This window comes from Mesoplodon mirus (genome assembly GCF_964341445.2).
Source record: "Mesoplodon mirus genome assembly, chromosome: 4".
NCBI classification, from domain to species: Eukaryota; Metazoa; Chordata; class Mammalia; order Artiodactyla; family Ziphiidae; genus Mesoplodon; species Mesoplodon mirus.
Genome location: NC_138979.1, coordinates 35,276,784 through 35,298,272, shown reverse-complemented (window position 1 = coordinate 35,298,272; position 21,489 = coordinate 35,276,784). Strand labels below are relative to the sequence as shown.

The window sequence follows — 21,489 nt, the reverse complement described above, 5'->3', positions numbered from 1 at the left end:
AAATTGAGTATGCCTATTGCCACAGCTCAGCATCTTCACAGTCATTTACTGAGCACTGCTATGATTGATTACTCCAGGTACCAGGAATCTGAGACAATCAAGAATACAGTCTTCAATGAGCTCACAGTTGAATGAGGCAGACCGATGAAAAAAATTGTATATAAAGTCCAATAAAGTTGTCCCGTCTACAGAAATAAGTGAAAATTGAGGGGAAACATCTGAGTCTGCCTGAGTCCCAGGAAAGTGTTGTAGAAAATGCAGCTTTAGAGTTTGGTCTGAAGGATGAGACCCGATTAGAGTCCTGAGAAAAGAAAACCAAAACAATGTAACAGAACAAAACTATAAATAAAAGATTCCAAGCACCACACTGAAAGGGCACACCATATACCTGGGAAAATTGACCCAGAGTGGTCAATATCAAGACATACTCTACTAAAGACACTGGATGTTAAAGATTAGAGAATAATGTGTTAGTGTTTCTAGGCAAAAGGACCAAGTCACTTACTAGGGAAAGAAAACCAGGTTAGCATCAGACTTCCCAACAATACCACTTCATAGTAGAAAACAATGGAGCAACATCTTTAATGTACTAAAAGAGGAAATGTGAACCAAGGATTTTCTGTCCTGCCCAACTGATCTTCAAGTTTGAAGGTCGCAGACAAATAGTTCCAAAGTTACAAGAACTCAGGGTATGTTGTTCCCATGAGCTCTTCCAGAGGAATCTACCATTTTTCTATGGAATAAATCATAGAAGCTTTGGCATAAATTTGCTGTTTTATGAGTCATAATTAATGGCACTGGTCCTGTCATCTATGCTGTCTCAGCTGTGAACCTTCTCTAATGGCACGCTAACCTTGAACTTAGCAGGTACAAGGTCACGTGAGACCTCCATCCAGAAGAGGGGTTTACAAATGGTCTTCCCATTCATAATGGGGAGAAAAAGTCAAATACTGATCATGAGAAATGGCTTATGAGTGGTGATTGGCAATTATGTAACTACTGTTTTTATATTCTATGGAAACCTCCTAGATGATGATTTGATGTGTTAAAAAAATACATCATAAGTTGCTAAATGGTAATTTTGAATTATTTGTTCAAAAGCTTACAAAAAGCTTCCCTCTGTATTGAAAACTATTAATAATTAGGGCTTTCTGTTAAAGAGGACAATAAAGGCATTTAAAAAAATTCCATTCCCCTTCTGTGAAACCCAGCAAAATACCCACAAAGAGAATGAAAGAGCAGGAACATCCTGTCTTTAATGAACAATGAAATAAATGGCCACAAGCCCAAACTATCAATTATGAGACACACCTGCCAAAGACCGTAAAATCTGGACCAAAATGAGAGAGGGAAGGCTGAGGGCTGACAAAGATTTCCTCAGGCACGAGCAGGATATAGATTTCCCTAGGAGTAAGTGTGATGGTCCTGAAAGGCCTACTCAATGGTTCTTTGATTACAGACACTAGATGGGGGACCATGCGCTGCCCCTGAAAACACCGTGATTGTCCCTACAGAGCCATGGGGGAGATGGAGCTGCAGGAGAAGCCACATGTTTAGGCCTCCCAGCCAAGGAAGGCTGCAGAAATGGAGTGGTGTGGAGGAAGGAGGGCAGCAATTGCTGGATGATTACACAGTGAACGAGTTACTGAAGAGGCTGTTCCCTGAGTCCCACTGACCCTTTCAATGCCAAAATCTGAAGAGATATATGGGCAAAGGAAATAAAAATTTGGTGGCAGACTGTTGAAGACAGCAAACTTATGGAAATGCACTAGCTCGTTCCCCAAACCCGTGGTATTCACAAACAGCCAGCTGCAGTTAAAAAGCTCCGGCAAGAGGGAGGAGATATGGGAACATATGTATATGTATAACTGATTCACTTTGTTATAAAGCAGAAACTAACACACCATTGTAAAGCAATTATACTCCAATAAAGATGTAAAAAACAAAAAGCTCCGGCATAAAAACTATGCATCAAAACTGGGGGAAAAAATTGAAGGGGAAGAAAGAAGTTAAGGTGTGGGGAAAGGAACAGGAAGAAAGAGTCATGTGAACAGCATAGTATCACAAAGGTATTACCCAGAGAAAAGTTCTGAAAAATAGACTCCATATTCCCAAGGAAATTATAGTCATGATGTCTGGGGGGAAAGTGGCTTTAAAATGAGGTTTGAGTTCAGAAAGAGATTATGAGTCAACAGAAGATGAAAAGACAACTTGGAATAGTCAGGGAAAAAAAGTGAAAAGAAGAACTTTAGACAGCAGCTTGTACTTTACAAGCAACAAAAAGTAATTAAAACGACTGGAAACAGCTATGGTATACAAGCTGGAATAACTCATATAAAATGATATGAAAAAGGGTAAGATGTAAAATGGGTTTTTAGAGGCAATGATGGATATGGAAAGGCAGAGAGAGGCGATTAGACCTAAGTGTAATTGGTATTTGTGAGAAGAACAAAACAAATGGAACAGAAAAATATTCAGAGATAATTAAGGGGAATTAGTTTCCTTTAATAAAAGCTTTAATTTGCAAGTCATAATGGTATACTACGTGCCACTAAAGTATGACCCACTAAGACATAGCCTGCTTAGGTGCTGAACTTCATTGGTAAAGAAAGGAGCCAAAGGGCTCTGAACATAAAAGGCAAACAAATAAACAACAAAAATTCTCTGCTTGGCCTCCTACACCTTCACAGTAGCATTAGATGCAAGAAGACAGTGAAGCAGTGTCTGCACAGTTCAAAAGGAAAGGAAGTATGACCCAAGTATTTTCTCTTCATCTTGTTCTTCATGTGGAAAGGCAAGAGAGGCAGTCAGAGCATACATACCCATAAGCCTGTCTCGAAAAACTTGCAGGGCCATGATGAAGCACCAAGATGACTAAAAATAAAAAATCCAGGAAGGCACAGGTGCTGGTGAAAAAAGATGGAAGATGAATCGTAAATTCATTTAAGCACAGGATTAAGAGTAATCAACCAGCAATTGCATCTCAGAACAGAACGTAAATATCAGAAAATCTTGACGTTAGCTAAATAATTTAAGAAAAACAAATGGAATGTTTGCAGAGGAGAGCTGGGTGAGAGGAAATGTAAATGTGCTTACCAGATACTCTTGTTAAGTCAAAATATGTCAGTAAAAATAAGTACCCGAACCTCTTGTTGGTTTCTTTCATCTTCTTTCTTAACTTCGGAGAGTTCTTTTGGGAATTAATCACTTAATAGTGGAAAAAAATCCGCATTCAGCAACTCTTTTAATCTTATTTTAGTTTATTTTTTTCTAATATACCTAATAAAATTGCAGTAAAATTTTAAATTAAAATTGCATGTACACATGTAATTGACTACCAAATATCAATGTTATAGACACAGTGATTATCAAATATTAATGTTCTTTTACGTAGAGCAGTTTGGGTGTTTTTTAAAACAAAAACTTTCCTTTTATACTTTTCTACTCCTTGAATTCTTGATCATGGGTGTATGTCATTTTTTAATTTTAATTTTTTTTTATTGAACTATAATTGACATATTATATTCGTTTCAGGTGTGCAACATAGTGATTCAATGTATACGTTATGAAAAGATCACCACAATAATTCTAGTCACCATACAAAGTTAATACCATATTATTGTCTATATTATGTCATTTTTTAAAAAGCAAAGTCATCCTACTATATTAATAAATAGCTAAAAATAAATTAGATTAGATATCTGAAAAATAAATTAGATATCAATTACAAGACCATAAAACCGCACGATAATAAATTACTAGAAATTAGTTACTATCTCAGAAAGAAAGAAAGAAGAAAGTAAGGAGGAAGGAAGGAAGGAAGGAAGGGAGGGAGGAAGGGAGGGAGGGAGGGAGGAAAGGAAGAGAGAAGAGAAAAGGCAGAGGGGAGGGGAGGGGAGTGATGGGGAGTGGTGGGGTGAGGGAAAATCTCCATCTCCTAAAAGATGTTCAAGCCTAGGAAGTGCTTACTTATTGGTGCACCCATACATAACACCCCTCCTGTTTCACCGTAGGAGACGTCGCTGTTGCTGCGGGGGATGTGTCTGCTCACACTCCGTTTGACTCTGTCTCCCGATTCTCATTACAGTGTTCTGTCAGTTGTGGTGTTGGAACCCAGCGGAGACAGCAGGTATGCCAAAGGCTGACGGCCAAAGGCCGGCGTGTTCCCCTCAGTGAGACCGTGTGCAGGCATCTACCTGGGCCCCCTCTTGCGAGATCTTGCCGAATGCCTGTGTGCAGGAGTAAGTATGGAAAGTCCACGCTTCACCATATATGCCGATTCTGTTCCTCTCCCCGAGTGGCTTCATCTTCCATAGAGCAACACGTTTCTAATCTGTAGGTAAAGCAAATCAAGCAGGATTCAGGATTGTTATAAGCGGCAAATGGTATAATATTGAAGACCAAGATACAGCTCTAAGAAAAGTCAGTTTGAAGAAATATCCACCCGCTTAACAAATGCATCCTGTGTATATACATACATATACGTACATATATGTATGTACGTATATGTATGTATATATACTACTAAGTTTACCAGCAACTTTCCTGAAGAAACTTACCAAGTAAGAAAAACGATAGTAACTTTAAACAATGTCATAGCATTCATGGCATTTATTGAGCACTTACTCTGTGGAGTTCCTTGCAGACATTACTGCACTGTCTTATTTAGTCCCCAGCAACATTGTGAGCCAGGTATTATCCCCATTGAGAGATGAGGAATCCAAGACGTAGAGAAGGTCCGAGATTTGACCAAGGATCTGTAGCTGCCAGTTGGGCCTCTTGGCTTCTTTGACCACAAATCTGTCTGATTCCTGAGCCCACACTCTTAGCCACCTCTCTGTGGTGATTCATAGACAACATTAATTTTTTTTCCCTGGGAATTCTTTGAGAATAAGTTTTCAAAATCTTGAGATTCCAAAAATTCGAGATCCCCAAGTTTTATTGTATCCTGGAATTCAAGAATGTCTGTGGCGTGTGGTGCAGTGTCATGCTTCAAGCTGCTTACCTGTCTGATTTTTATTAATTGTGGATGGTTGCATAGCAATGTGGCTGGACCGTAAACTGTCTTGGAGCAGAGTGAAATTAAATTCTGGCAGCTTCCTCTAAAATAATAACAGAATAACATGTGGAATACATCGTGGTTATTAGGGCATGCAATATGGTAGAAGATGAAGTTGTAAATTATTATGGCATACAGTAGAAAGCAGAGTAAAAGGATAAGTTTTAGGGAGAAAAAAAAGCAGGAAAAAAAGACAGTCATATTTCCCCTTGACCCTATCTCATTCTCTAGCTTGCCAACATGTAGGTCATGGAAGCAGACAAGAGACAGGAATGCATTCTCCCAGCACAGCCAAGTCACCCCGAGCTGGGCCTCCACTTCAGCCATAGCCTGGCCTGATGCCATCACCTTGGATCAATGGCCCTGGCTTGCATAAATTTGGCTTCTCCCTCTGCACGCTCCTATGGCATTCTCTTCCCCCCACCACCGTATCAGAGCCGAGGGATGAGCTTGGCACAGACCCATTCTCCCTACCTCTCCTGCCTCTGCACCATTTTCCCTCTGTCATCACACACTTAGCACGTACACCGCCCTCATCCCACCTTCAAATGCATCGTGTGCGGACCTCCAGCATCCTTTCTACCTTTCACCAGGACACACCACCACCAGGTCCATTCTTTCTCTCCAACATCTGCCAACACCTAGGACAACCAGAATCCATGTGGATGACTTTCTCACACCCTGATATCCCAATTTCCCAACATGGTCAATTTCACTGACAGCCATCCCCTTGGCAGGGTGACACCCTAGACTTCCTCATTTCTTGGTACTTAAATAGCTTCCTGCTCTTCTACCATTCCCCACCTGGCCCCTGCTTATTTAGTTAATGCTTCACTGTGACCTCTGGTTCTTCCTTCCCTGTTGTCCCCAAACTTCCTGCTCTTGCACTAGAAACCACTCCTATTGGCTGGCATTTCCTCATCACTCACTTAACCAATTCTAGAGTCAGATCACTATGCCCTTCCTTAACCCACTACCTCAATCACCCTGCTCATCTTCAACCCTGGTGGGTTACCTTTTAGGTGATCTTTTTTTACTGTGTCATCATTTTTAACTTTAATTACAACCATGTATATAAATGATAACACACAGAATAAGTTGAGAGAACAAGGGGATGTAAAGGAATTAATGATTTTATCTTGTATCACAGATCAGATAACAGCTGAGTAGGACTCCTGTTTCAAAGAGTTGACTGTTTCAGATAATAAAGCGTGGTAATTTATCACATCCACATGATTTTAAAACCTAAGAAACCTCTTTTATATTTTAACCAAAATAACACAAAATAACAAACAAAGATCGGTTTGCATACATATTTAACAAATGTGCATACATAATATTTTTAACAGTATACAAAATCAATGCATTTCACCATGTCAATTCAAGCAGAATTCCATCTTTCTAGATATAAACTGAACATCTCTTGTCATACATACTTTCTGACCTACCACTGCAGATCACACGCAGGCTTAGGTACTTTGTGCAATCTCCTTTAAAAGAATCCATAATGTCATGCCTCAAGGCAATTAGGATGACATCACCTTTTAGGTGATTTTTATTTGCTTGTTTTTTAGTTCCCTGACCTGAGCTACTGGGATTTGCTGAAGAAAATAATATCACCATCCTGATTAGACATACTTCATATTCATGCTATCTGATTTACCTGGGCAATAATGTGTGGGTGTTTTTCCTCTTCCTAATAATTCCCAAGAAATTCATCATAGCAGCTATTTCGTAACCACTCTAGTGGCCCCAAATTCCCATTTCTCTGTGGATAAACTCATCTTTTATTCCTCTATTCTGACTGTCCTCTCTCCTTCATGTCACATCCACACCCTTTGCTCACCAGACTGGAAAAGTATGGTCTTCTTTGTAGGCCTAATCCCTCAGTTATGGAAGAGGTGTGAAGACAAGAAAGATCAAGCCCAACTATGCTGTGATCTTTATTCCTTGTCAAGGCTCCACTTCTAGAAATGTGTCCTAATCAGTGCCTTGAGTTTAAGTAAAACCCATCCTCTATGGAGGAATCTTCTTGCTCCTCGTTTTGACCCTTTTAATGTGCAGTGGGGTGGAGGGCAAGGTGGGGGGGGGGTGTCAAGATGTCTTGAGCTCCCCCTAGAGGCCAGCGGTGCACCATACAGTCCAGTTATACCGACTGCCTGCTTCTCCCCAGACCTTCCCTGCATTCTCCCACCTCCAGCTTTTACCCCTTGCTTAAATTCTTCCCTCCGCCATATCTAGCAGCTGACATTCTTCCCATTCTTGAAGGACCAGTACAAATCCTACCTTCCCCATTAATCTTTCTCAGTTGCACTTAATCTCTGAAAAGTAATATGACATTGTGGTTAAGCCAACTTGAGTTCAAATCTCATTTCTATCAGTATCTCATCATGTGACATTGGGCAGGTTATTTAATCTCTGTGAGTCTCAGTTTTTTATCTATAAAATGGGAATAGTAGTTGTACCTACCTCGTAGAATTGTTTTGAGAATTAATGCCTAGAAAGTGCTTAGAAACAGTGCCGGGTACATACTATATAGGCTCAAAAGTATTAGTTATTTTTAATGTCATTATCACTTTAATTCCTATTATAGCTTTAAGATAGGATAAAATGTAACAGAGTAACTAGTATTGTGTCCTCTGGCTTACTAGGCTATAAGTTTATATGGGGTAGCTAGGCAGTAGCTCTGGACAGTTTTTCCACGTAGGCCCCCAAAGCACTTATCATAATGAGTTGTACCCAAAGACATGCTTTTCAAATATGTCAGGCTTGGATCATCCTCAGATTGCTATAAAAAGCCTACCTGCCTTGGCTTCCAATCAGGCATCTAAAGAAAACAAAAGATAATAGGAATATAGTGTTTGGGTTTAGACTTTTTTCAATTATGGCTCCTGGTTTTAAAGGTTCCCAAGTTTTGGTGAAGAATTCTTATTTTTCACCCAAGTACTGACATCAAAATAGTTGGAGGACTTCCCTGGAGGTCCGGTGGTAAGACCACACTTCCATTGCAGGGGGCGCGGGTTCGATCCCTGGTCGGAAAACTAAGATCCCACATGCCACATGGTGCAGCCAAAAAAAATTTTTTTTTGAGGGAGGGGAGGCACCCAGGCATGTGCTATATGATGAAAATGTCAAGAAACATATGCCTCATCCCCTTCCCAGTTTATCTCAAACCCACTCGCTTCTCTCCAGCTCTTGGTCTTCCTCCTTGTACCAGCCCAGCGTCTGCCTCTTCAGCTCTCATTATAGAGAGCTTCTACTCTTCCTCTATGCCTTCTCAGATTCCAGTGACACCCACCCCTGCCTGCCTGACATAGCTGTAGCCCTTGGAAACCCAGACAGGCACAGGGCTACCTTGCCAGCACCCCTCTTGGGCTTGTGTCACCTCCTGCAGCATCCAACAGCATACGTTTATTTTATCTTTTGCTCAGTCATTCATTTGTTATTCATTCAATAAACAGTAAGAGTTTTCTCTTACTGTTTACTCTTACTTACTGTTTACTCTTGTTTATGTGTACCAGACACTATGCTATGCCCCAAGGACAGAGATGATCTCTCTGCCTTGGCATATGTTGCTTTCAGTGTCAGAGGATAGCATTTCCTTATTAATTCTTTCAGGAATCATTCATCAAGTGCTACTGTGTTTTAGATGTTATGATACAAAATGAAAAGGATCCCTTCTCTTGTCTCTAAGAACTCATAGTCTAGTGGGAGAGAGACATATATAAACAAATAAGGAGAATAAAGTGCCAATGATATCATAAAAGGATGCAGAAGTGCTCACTGCTGCTGGGGGATGTGAGGAAGGGTTTCAAAAAGGAAGAAGCTTTGAGATGAATTCTGAAAGCTGTGTCCATTCATCAGATCCACACAGGACACAGGAGAATCTGGGAAAAGAGAACAGTGTCGGCAAAAGTGGGGCATGACAAATGGAGTGGTATGTTTGGGGAAACTGCAGGCAATTCCATAGGATTAGAACTGAGGTTGAAGGTGGGTTATGGTGAAAGGGAAAGCTTGAGAGGTGAGCTGTAGAGCATCTTGAACCCCATAATGAGGAGTTTAGATTTTATCAAAGAAGGATGTGACATAGTCAGATTTTATTTTGGTTTATTTACTCAGACAGCTGTCTAGATATATTTTTTACATTAATTTTTATTGGAGTATAGTTGCTTTACAATGTTGTGTTCGTTTCTCCTGTATAGCAAAGTGAATCAGCTATACATATACACATATCCCCTCTTTTTTGGATTTCCTTCCCATTTAGGTCACCACAGAGCATTGAGTAGAGTTCCCTTTGCCATACAGCAGGTTCTTATTATATCTGTTTTATACATAGTAGTGTATATGTGTCAGTCCCAGTTTCTCGCAGCCTCCCTTCCCCCACTGGTATCCAAACGTTTGTTCTCTACATCTGTGTCTCTGCTTTGCAAATAAGTTCATCTGTATCATTTTTCTAGATTCCACATATAAGTGATATTATACGATATTTGTTTCTCTCTTTCTGACTTACTTCACTCTGTATGACACTCTCTAGGTCCATCCACGTCTCTGCAACTGGCACAATTTCCTTCCTTTTATGGCTGAGTAATATTCCATTGTATATATGTACCATATCTTCCTTATCCATTCCTCTGTTGATGGACATTCAGGTTGCTTCCATGTCCTGGCTATTGTCAATAGTGCTTCATATATGGATATATTGGAAAAATATGAGAGTGCAGGCAGGGAGTCTAGTCAAGGGGATATGACGATCTCTAAGTGAGAGAGTGTGAGGATAGAAGCAGTGAGGCTACATTCTAACAATGTTTCAGATGTCCCATCTAAGTACCTGATGGCTGGCTAGAGTTGGGAGCGAAAAGGACAGTGGTGTGCTTGTCAGTGTTTAACAAGCAGCTCTGGGGCAAGGTGGTGGGTGGCGAGGAGGGAGAGGTTGCTGTCATTTGTTACCTTTGCTGATTTCTGTGGTGTAGATACTCCCGTCATGGTTGGTTTCTGGCTACCAACGTGGCATCATTGAATGCAGAGTTGGGAATGGATAGTAACAGTCTCACCGACCAGTGAGTCTGTGAGAGGAAGGGCCAGCATGCCAGTGGACAGGGAAAAATCGAGATGACTCTAGAATCTGCCTGGAGGAGGTTGGTAGAAGGTGAAGCCATTAACTTAGGGCATATAGGAAGAGGAGGACTGTTGGGATGGGTTAGGGAGGCAGAGATAAAGTGTTTAGGTTACAATATTTTAAACTTGAAGTAGCAGGAAGAGATTTCCAGTCAGCAGTGGACTGTTAGATCTTGTGCTCTAGAGAAAGGTCTAGGTTAGACAGATCAACTTGGGAGGCATCAACCTAGAGTTATTAGTTACAACTACAAGATCATCCAAAGAAAAGTTTAGAGCAAGAAGAGAAAGGGAGGAAGTGGCCAAGCACTGACACCTGAGGGGTGGTAGCAACAGCCAGCAGCATGCTGGCAACGAACAGTGGTGGGAAAGGACCAGAAGAAGGGTTTAAAAAAATGGTGGGGAGGCGAGACTTTTCCATGAACCGAGTGATTACGGGCGCCATGTGTCCTAGAAGGGTCAAGTACGAATACTGAAGGGAGACATTTTATTTGTCACTAGGGGACCATTGGTGGCCTTCCCCTGAGAGCTTTTAGTGCAGTGCTGTGAGCAGTAGCTCATCTACCCTCGGTTGAAAAGTGCATGAGAACCAAGTGTGGAAGCCGTTCCTTCAGCCTGATGAGACACTTACTGTGTAATCTTCATGGGGCTTCACAGCCCATTTAACCAGTCCCGCCTATAGCATCCCTTGTAGCCTCCTCTCAGCTACCTGTGTTTCTACCCTAAAGAGAATCTGAAAAAAAAGCTGCCCGGGTTCTTGATAGAGCTCCAAAGGGGCTTGTGAGATCCTCCATGCCAGTGGGAGCAATGGGGGTCAGCACCAACCAAGCAGCCCCATCCAGAGCTGGATTCTGAGGGGCCTGGGTTCCACAGGGTAATAAGAAGGCTTAGAGGCTGCTTTGCAGCCAAAGCCCATTCGGGAGTGGCAGGAGTCACGTGATGGTAAGACCAAGTGGAAACATCCAGCACAGGTGGCTTGGGGCAGAAACCTGGCATGGTGCCAAGACTTAGTGTCATGGCAGGGACACAACTGGAATTAGGGCTGGACACGAGCAGGCAAAGAGCAGAGGCAATTGCGATAAACAGCCTCGGGCACCAGAGCTGGCCTTTACTGGGTAGGGCAGGCTGACACTGAGGCCAGAGGGAGGACCTCCAGAAGAAAGATCTTTTCGTTTTCTGGAAACGCCAAAAGATGTGGCATTTCTCATATCCAGCACAGTGGGAGAGCGGAGGGATGGGTTGGTACCCTCGCACTGCCTGCAGGCCCTCCAGGAGGATGCCATCACTGCCTGGCCACTCTCTATCTCATCAGGCTTGTCCAGTGTGGCAGTTTGGGGGCATATCCAGATGCAGGAGGAGGCAGTCACCCAAAACCAGACCAGTTTCTTGCCCAAGAACTGTGTCTGATGAGGCCATGCTCCAGGCACTGCTCCAGAGGAACTCACCGGAGTCTCAATAGAGGAATTGGCTCATGCCGTGGGACCTGGCAGCCTGGCAGAGCCTGATCCCAGATCCCTCCCCAGGCAAACATGCTAACTGAACTGCTGCACACCCAGCGTGAGTAATTGCTAAACAGGCCTGGTTGGGAATGGAGCTGGGGCCACAGGGCCTGCCTTCCAACAGATGGGCATGCAGCCAGAGGGAGCGGCTGAGCTGCTTGTGTGGCTCACCCAGCCATGGGCAGGTCCTTTACCAAGGCTAAACACTGCCTGTCACCTGCAGATTCCCCAGCCTGCTTTTGAAGGAGTCAGGTCCCATCTACTTTAAGCCCCAAGCTCAGCTGAGGGACATCTGGCTACCAGTGGATCTGAATGTAATTAGAACCCTTCTCCATGGTAATTAGAAACCATCTCCATGGCAATTAGAACCCATCTCCGCACAGGATGCTGTGTGGGCTTATGCCAGCCTCAGACCATCTCCAGCCTGAAGCATCGAGCCAGGCACGTGCTGCATTCCCCATGTGGGCTCCTGCACCTTCCCAGTAAGAGCAGGAACGTTCAAGCTATGGCCTCATCTGTAGCAGCCCTCAGAGTCTGTCTCCACACATCTCTGTCAGTTGCATGAGTTCAAAAGTCTGACTCTGACCCAGCTTAAACTCCGATTTTGAAGAACAAGTTTCAAAGCCATCCACGTGCACATTTATCTTTCCCATTGTCCGCCACTGAGGGATCAATGACCAGACAGGGTGTTCAACTGAATCCTTTTAAATGATAATAAAAAGAGATCTTTATAGGTGCATATAAACACATATATGTAGATATTATGGATATGTATGTGTATAGACATACATACATACCGTGCATTGTGACAACAATAGGCCACTGATAAGTTAAGTATTCATAAAATGCAACCAGATAAGTAAAATTAGAAACCAGTGAATAATAAAAAAGGAAAACAAACAAGGCTAATATAGGATTATGTCTTGAATTTTGCACTTCTGTTATGTGTGGGCACAAATTTAGCTCTAAACTTGATAACGTAACTATCTTGGAAAAGGCAACCTGGTCGATTACACGGTTCAGTGTTTATTGGGTAGGAAATTGACTAATTACTCAGAGGAAAGTGTAAGAGTTCCTGATGGTGAGACCACAAAGAAATCCTCCTACCTCCTCCTTACAGAGGACACTGCAAGTTGTGAAGACTTTGGCAGGGTTCGCACAGAAAACACAGTTGCTCTTTCTGATTTTCCCTTCCCTCTTCACCAGTAGCATCCCATCAGATTACCTTTGAGTTAATGCAGTGGGACGCTCTGGGGCAGTGGTCCTCAACCTTCGCTGCCCATTTCAGTCACTTGGGGAGCTTTTAAAAAGTCTGATGCCCAGGCTGTTCCCCATAAGTCAGAATTTCTGGAGGTGGGACCCAGGGTATTGAGATGAAAAAACAATAATAGCAGGTGTTTTGAATGTGCAGCAAAGTTTGAGAGCCACTGCCTATAGTCAGAGTTGACATTGAAACTCTACACACCAGAGTTGTAACTGGTTGTTAAAGTAGGGAAATACTTCCCCAATGGTTAGTAAGTAGCCTCTGCCTGAACCCCACGACTGTCTCCAAGCTGCTGGGACCCTCCTGCCAGGAGCCGTCTGACCTCCTCATAGTGTAACAATGTTGGGAGAGGGAACACTGCCAAGACCTGGTCCAGTGCTACAGCTGCCATCTGCTCCGGTTGACTGCACCCTCGCCATGCAGATTGTTAAGTATTTGGCATAGCATCTCTGCCTATAATAATAGATGAACCATAAATTTACCAGGAATCCTTCTGCTTTTGATCATTGTTGAACAGCGGTAAGTCCAAAACTCTATATTCCCAACCGAAAGAAAACCTGTATGCCTTAACTGGCTGAGGGGAGCTTGACACCCTCTGTGAAGGGTCTGCGTCCCACTAGGGAAAGGTGTATGCATGACAGGCCACCCCGCTCCTTAGAGATGAGCCGAGGGGAGCGTTCTCAGGCAGAGCCGTGGACAAGGGGCCTGGCCTATGAACTGCATCTCTGTGGAATTTGCATGCAAACTCACTATGCCTGTCCCTCACTTAGACATTCTCTACCACAACCCTGTTGTTATGCACCCAACCCTGTTGCTTTTCTGAACGTACGGGCACCACCACAGCCCAGCAGGCAGGCAGACCCTAAAGGGATCATGAGCCACCCGAGAGGAGTCCAGGAGTTATTCTGGCAAACCAAGGTACTGGTGAACACACTCTAGTTCGTGCCCAGGGCCTGAGAAGTCCGTCTAAGCGGAGTTTTAATCTGGTTCTCCTCCCAGCATATCCCTGCCAGTGCTACAACCAGGAGGAGCCGTAACCGGGGTCCTCCAAGGTTCTGATGCCCACCCTCCCCCCCACCCCATCTCATGACCTGAATTCCACAGTGCCATTTCTGTGGATCCAGTCTCTCTTCTGTCACTTCCTCCTTCCAGGCCCTCTAGCCCACGCTCCACCATCTACCCATGGACCTAAGTACATCTTCAAAAAGGAATCAGTTTCCCACCTGTATCAAGCCCCCCTACTCACTTCAGAATCACCCTAGAATGCATTGAGGCCTTCCTTCCCGCAGGTGGACAGAGGGAGAGAGCCACTGCTCTTGGGGGATGGGATCTGAGGAGTGTCCTCTTTGGCCTTAGCCCATTAACTGCAGCCAATGCCCAGGAACAAGCAAGAGTCAGCCGACCCTTGATCCGTCTCAGCTTGCCCTGTTGTTTGCTGGCTGGACCTGCCTTTGTCCGCTGACAGTAGTCATATATGAGAGCTTTTAAGTGCCCGCTAATGTGCTGTGCACTTGATATAAATGCTCTAACCTGTCACATTCCTCTGACAAAGGTGCTAACATTACCCACATTTTATGAGTGAGAAAACTGAGGCTCAGACAGGTTAAATGACTTGTGCAAATGGCAGTGCTAAGATTCAAACTCAGATTCATCTGGCTTCCAAGTGCCTGTCCTACCTTTTCTTCTTTGATCTCTTGCTTCTTTAGGCCCCCATGCTAGTTTAACTGACCCGCTTGGGTTATCTGCTGCAGTTGGCCAGCTTCATCCTCCTTTTCAGATCCTTCAAACGCATTCACTCCTCTCCCCAACCACTGCCTCCCTCAGATTTGGGGTACCCCTGGCCAAGCCATACTAGATTCTCAGGGGCCTCCTCCCCTAGGTGGTGGAGGCCCCACATATCAGACATCCCCTTACTGAGGGAAACATTTAACCACTTAACCTCATGCCTCCCCAAACCAGAGCTTTGTAAAATAATTTATATGCTTCCGTGCAATTCATTCAAACGTGCATTCTTTGCTGCTAAAGTACCAGATAGTTGTGAAATTTACCCCCATCTAAGGATGTATTTTATACATATATATATATATATATATATATATATCTCATTACTTATGTTTTAGTTCTCAAATGTCTTAAAAGAGGAAAAAAGAATTTGTTGACTTGTGCCAGCCTTGGAAGATTACAGTCAAAAAGTTTTCATTATTGAGATATTTGTGTTTTCTTTTCTTTCTTTTTTTTTTTTTCCTACAGAAATGCAACCAGGGAGGACAAAGACCAACCTTGGCAAGCAGGGTCCTCAGATCCTTGGTGTCCAGAGAGTCTACATTCAGACAAGGGAAGAGAAGCGCCTTAACCTGACCGTCGGGAGCAGAGCCTATTTGCTGCCCAACACATCTGTGATTATTAAATGCCCAGTGCGACGATTCCAGAAATCTCTGATCCAGTGGGAGAAGGATGGCCATTGTCTGCAGAACTCCAAACGATTCGGCATCACCAAGTCAGGCTCACTAAAAATCCACAGCCTTGCAGCCCCTGACATCGGCATGTACCGGTGCATTGCAGGCTCTGCCCAAGAGACAGTGGTGCTCAAGCTCATTGGCACTGACAACCGGCTCATTGCACCCCCAGCCCTCAGAGGGCACACAGGGGAATATCCTGGGATGGACCACAACGAAGCCAATAATTTGGGAGCCATGTGGCATAAGATGAGGCAGAAGTGGAGTAACAAAAATGAGCTTTATTTGGACGATGGCCAAATTCATCACCAGCTTCTCTTAAGAGCTCTGTTGGGCCACTGCAGCCATTCTGCAGGAAACGCCAACTCCTGGGAGTTTGAGAAAAAGCAGTTTGAATCCGCAGTTAAACAGGGAGCCTACAGCATGGATACCGCCCAGTTTGATGAACTGATAAGGAACATGAGTCAGCTCATGGAGACCGGAGAGATCAGTGATGACCTGGCGTCCCAGGTGATATATCAGCTGGTGGCCGAGTTAGCGAAGGCACAGTCTGCACATGTGCAGTGGAGGGGCATCCTGGGAGAGGCGCCTCCTGCGGCTCACCTAAGGGGGGAAACGGGAAGTGTGCCCCAAAGCTCAAATTCAAAAAACTCAGGCAAGCTGACATTCAAGCCAAAGGGACCTGTTCTTTTGAGGCAAAGCCAGCCCACCTCGATTTCTTTTAATAAAACAGTAAATTCAAGGATTGGAAATACAGTCTACATTACAAGAAGGACGGAGGTTATCAATATACTGTGTGAGCTTGTTACCCCCGGTGAGGCCACATATACATGGACCAAGGATGGAGCATTGTTACGACCCTCCGAAAAGTAAGTAAAATAAGAATACAGTGTTTCCTCTGTAATACTGTCTTAATGGTTCTTCTTCCAGCTTTCTTGAAAATATTTTCAAATCCCTTCTCCTAAGAATGTGTTTCCAACAGGATTCTTTAGGAAAGAAACTCAAAAATGTTAGGGTATGGAATGTAAAATAGTTAGCTAGTGGGAAGCAGCAGCATAGCACAGGGAGATCAGCTCAGTGCTTTGCGACCATCTAGAAGGGTGGGAGGAGATATGGGGATATATGTATACATATAGCTGATTCACTTTGGTGTACCACAGAAACTAACACAATATTGTGAAGCAGTTATACTCCAATAAAGATCTATTTTTAAAAAAAAGAAAGAAAATCAAGGTAGTCTTTACTTCACCATCATTTTAAAGTGGAGGGCTAAATGGCTACCAGTTCTAGGAGAACAGTTACTTTCTTCTCAGCCTACTATAGATAAGATTGTTTTCTGGCTTCCATTTTTGTTGTTGAAGAGTGTGTTGTTAACGTAATTATTATCCATTGGTAGGTAATATGTCCTTCTCTGTTTATCTTTCAAAATTTATTCTTATCTTTGGTGCTCTGCAGTTTTATGATGGTCAGTCTACATGAGTGTCTTGTTTTATTTATCTTGCTTGAAATTTCCTGCACTTTCTGTACTGAAGATACATATATTTTATCAGTTCTGGAAAATTCTCAGCCCATTTTCTTTTTGAATATAGCTTTTTCTTCTTTCTTCCTAGAACTCCAAATAAATGTATGTGAGAATTTCTCTGTCTCAATCTTCCCTGTGTTTTTTTTTTTTTTTTTTGCGGTACATGGGCCTCTCACTGTTGTGGCCTCTCCCATTGCGGAGCACAGGCTCCGGATGCGCAGGCCCAGCGGCCATGGCTCACGGGCCCAGCCGCTCCGCGGCATGTGGGATCTTCCCGGACTGGGGCATGAACCCGTATCCCCTGCATCGGCAGGCGGACTCTCAACCACTGCGCCACCAGGGAAGCCCTTTCCTGTGTTACAACCTCTCTTTCATATTGCCTCTTTTACTTTCTAGTTTGCTACTTGTCTCTTCAGCATTGTAAAAAACTAAGTGGATATTAGCCCACCCACTTAGTTTTCCATTTCAGTGACCACATATATAATTTTTAGAAGTTCTGTTTGGTTATTTTGTGGATTGTTGAATAATTTTTGATAGTTTGTCAAGGTGTTCTTCTATTTATGTATATATTATGTAAAGTATAAGATTATACATTAAATATAAATAATCCAAAAGCTCCAACTAAAAGCCAGAGATTGTCAGATGATAACAAAGCAACAACTAAAATATAGGTTGTCAACAAGAAGTTCACTTCAAATGTAAAAACACAGATAGGTTAAGAGTAAAAGGATGGAAAGCAGCATATCAAATAAATGCATACCTGAATGTTTCTAACAGCCTTATTCATAATAGCCCCAAACTGGAAATAGGCCAAATGTCCATCAACTGATGACTCTGTAAACAAATTATGGTATGTCCATAAAATGGCAAATGCTCACCATAGATAAGGAAGGAGCTACGGATATATACATCAATATGGGTGAATATCAAAACCATTATGTTAAGTGAAAGAAACCAAGCATAAAAGACTACATACTTTATAATAATTCCATTTATATGAACTTGTAGCAAAGACAAAATTACAGTGATAGAAAGAAGGTCAATGGTTGTCATAGTCCTAAGGTTTCGGGGGAGGGGACTTGACTGCAAGGGAGCAAAGGAAACTTTTTGAGGTTATAGAAATGTTATATATCTTGCTTGTGGTGGTGGCTACACGAATGTATACATGTGTCAGAAATCAAATTGTACACTTAAAGTTAGTGAATTTTATTGCCTGATAATTACAGTTCAATTTATAAAATGTGTCTCAAAACAAAAAAATCTTAATAGTATTATACTTCCTTTTCCCCTCTCTCATGTGCTAATTTTTATCATACATTTTACTTCTACTTACATTATATACTCTAAAATGCGTTGCTACTGTATGTATTCCATACAATCACCTGTCAAAGGAATTTTAAAATGAAAAAAAAAAGTCAGGGTATGGTTTTCACATGTGCATGGGAATTCTCAAAATGAAATCATACTGTCCCAATCACTATCACATAGGTGTGATACAAGACTGGATACCGTTAAGATTGAATTTAAGCATGTACAGACTCTCTCTTTGCAGGTCACTTAACATTTAAAAATAAAATCAACATAAGGCCATTAAAAAAGCATACTTACAGTAATCTTACATTGTGTAGGAACTGTAAATCAGAATCTTCCATATCTAGGAGATGTGGTATCTCATTTGAACTCACACCAGCCCCATGAGTTTGGCAGGGTAGGGGTTAATACTTTTCTGATGAGGTCGCTGAAAAACAGAATCTCTTTTGCAAATATTTTCTCCCATTCTGAGGGTTGTCTTTTCATCTTGTTTATGGTTTCCTTTGCTGTGCAAAAGCTTTTAACTTTCATTAGGTCCCATTTGTTTATTTTTGTTTTTATTTCTCAGAATGGGAGAAAATATTTGCAAATGAAGCAACTGACAAAGGATTAATCTCCAAAATTTACAAGCAGCTCATGCAGCTCAATAACAAAAAAACAAACAACCCAATCCAAAAATGGGCAGAAGACCTAAATAGACATTTCTCCAAAGAAGATATACAGATTGCCAACAAACACATGAAAGAATGCTCAACATCATTAATCATTAGAGAAATGCAAGTGAAAACTACAATGAGATATCGTCTCACACCAGTCAGAATGGCCATCCTCAAAAAATCTAGAAACAATAAATGCTGGAGAGGGTGTGGAGAAAAGGGAACACTCTTGCACTGCTGGTGGGAATGTGAATTGGTACAGCCACTATGGAGAACAGTATGGAGGTTCCTTAAAAAACTACAAATAGAACTACCATATGACCCAGCAATCCCATTACTGGGCATATACCCTGAGAAAACCATAATTCAAAAAGAGTCATGTACCAAAATGTTCATTGCAGCTCTATTTACAATAGCCAGGAGATGGAAGCAACCTAAGTGTCCATCTTCAGATGAATGGATAAAGAAGATGTGGCACATATATACAATGGAATATTACTCAGCCATAGAAAGAAACGAAATTGAGTTATTTGTAGTGAGGTGGATGGAGCTAGAGACTGTCATACAGAGTGAAGTAAATCAGAAAGAGAAAAACAGATACTGTATGCTAACACATATATATGGAATCCAAAAAAAAAAAAGAATAAAGAAAATGGTCAGAAGAACCTAGGGGCAAGATGGGAATAAAGATGCAGACCTACTAGAGAATGGACTTGAGGATATGGTGAGGGGGAAGGGTAAGCTGGGACAAAGTGAGAGAGTGGCATGGACATATATACACTACCAAACGTAAAACAGATAGCTAGTGGGAAGCAGCCGCATAGCACAGGGAGATCAGCTCCGTGCTTTGTGACCACCTAGAGGGGTGGGATAGGGAGGGTGAGAGGGAGGGAGACGCAAGAGGGAAGAGATATGGAAACATATGTATATGCATAACTGATTCACTTTGTTGTAAAGCAGAAACTAACACACCATTGTAAAGCAATTATACTCCAATGAAGATGTTAAAAAAAAACAAACCAGAATCTCATGACTAATTCATGGCCAGTCAGAACTAGGGACCTTATCTCCTGAACACTGCCAGCGATGTTTGAAGATCACACAAATAATAGCTTCGGTAGAAAGATTGAGAATCTGAAGTAATTTTCTATATCATGAAGTTTTTCATGTCACAAAATCCAAAAATAAGATGATTAAGGATCAAAGTTTTCTGAGATGTTCAAAACACAATATTATGGCTTCCCTGGTGGCTCAGTGGTTGAGAGTCTGCCTGCCGATGTAGGGGACACGGGTTCCTGCCCCGGACCGGGAAGATCCCACATGCCACGGAGCGGCTGCGCCGGTGAGCCATGGCCGCTGAGCCTGCGCATCCGGAGCCTGTGCTCCACAAAGGGAGAGGCCACAACAGTGAGAGGCCCGCGTACCGCAAAAAAAAAAAAAAAAAAAAAAAAAAAACCCAAAACCCACAATATTAAGTCACCTTATTTTATTGTGATAGTTATCCACATCAGTGCAAAAATATCACATTTCATTCATTTTACACAAAATAACAGGGGATAACAGAAATATTAATTCGCTTTTGTGTTCTTTTCTGTCTTCAAATCTTGCTGTTTGTACGCATAGGGTTATAGACCCTTTGCTTTCTTTCAATTTGAGTTTAAGAGCTCAAGCTGCACCTTATCTGCCTCTAGGGATTGTTGAGAGACACAAAACACCAGATGTTAAATTGTTTTGCAAACCATAAGTTCCTTTAAAAATGCAAGTTTTATTTTTATCATGTCGTTTTTTTGTGCATCACCTAATATGTGAAACATTAAAAGAAATGTAGGTAAAATTCAAATTTTATATTAAATTGTTAGGCTATGTCTTAGAATGAAAAGATAGAACAAATATAATTTTTTATTGTTTTGCCTGGAACGCTGAACACAAGAGTATAATGAAGTTTTTGAAGTGGAATTAACCTTCCGGATCAACTAACTTGGCAGTTCTCAAATCTTTTGGTCTTAGGACCCCTTTAAACTTAAAAAAATGATGAGAAGCCCGAAGAGCTTTTGGTAATGTGAGTTATATCTAGTGATGTTAGAAATTAAAACCATGAAACAGGGCTTCCCTGGTGGCGCAGTGGTTGGGAGTCCGCCTGCCGATGCAGGGGACGCGGGTTCGTGCCCCGGTCCGGGAGGATCCCGCATGCTGCGGAGCGGCTGGGTCCGTGAGCCATGGCCGTTGAGCCTGCGCATCCGGAGCCTGTGCTCCGCAACGGGAGAGGCCACAACAGTAAGAGGCCCACATACCGCAAAAAAAAAAAAAAAAAAAAACATGAAACATCTAAAAGAGCTGTTTATTAATCCATTTAGAAATAAGTAGTAAGCCCAATTCATGTTTACATAAATAGCATAATTTTTGAAAAGCAGTATTTTAAAAATTACTGATAATGGCATTGTTTTACATCTTTGCAAATCTCTTTCATGTCTGGTTTAATAAAATATAGCTGGATTCTCCTAAATGCTTCTACATTCAATCTGTTGTGATAGGTTGTGTGTGTTTTTTTTTTTTTCAAAGGATAATTTAATAATTTAGTTCCCAGCTGGTCAAGTAACAAGGATCATTCTG

The 21,489-nt window shown here is 42.2% G+C and overlaps 1 protein-coding gene across 1 annotated transcript in view; it reads left to right on the top strand.

Annotated features, from left to right (window-relative positions):
• ADAMTSL3 (ADAMTS like 3) overlaps positions 1-21,489 on the top strand; it is a 394,591-nt gene that overhangs the window by 292,933 nt on the left and 80,169 nt on the right. The window contains 2 exon segments of the mRNA XM_082617479.1: positions 4,088-4,241; positions 15,185-16,259. Of these exon segments, the coding sequence (XP_082473605.1) occupies positions 4,088-4,241; positions 15,185-16,259 (1,229 nt within the window).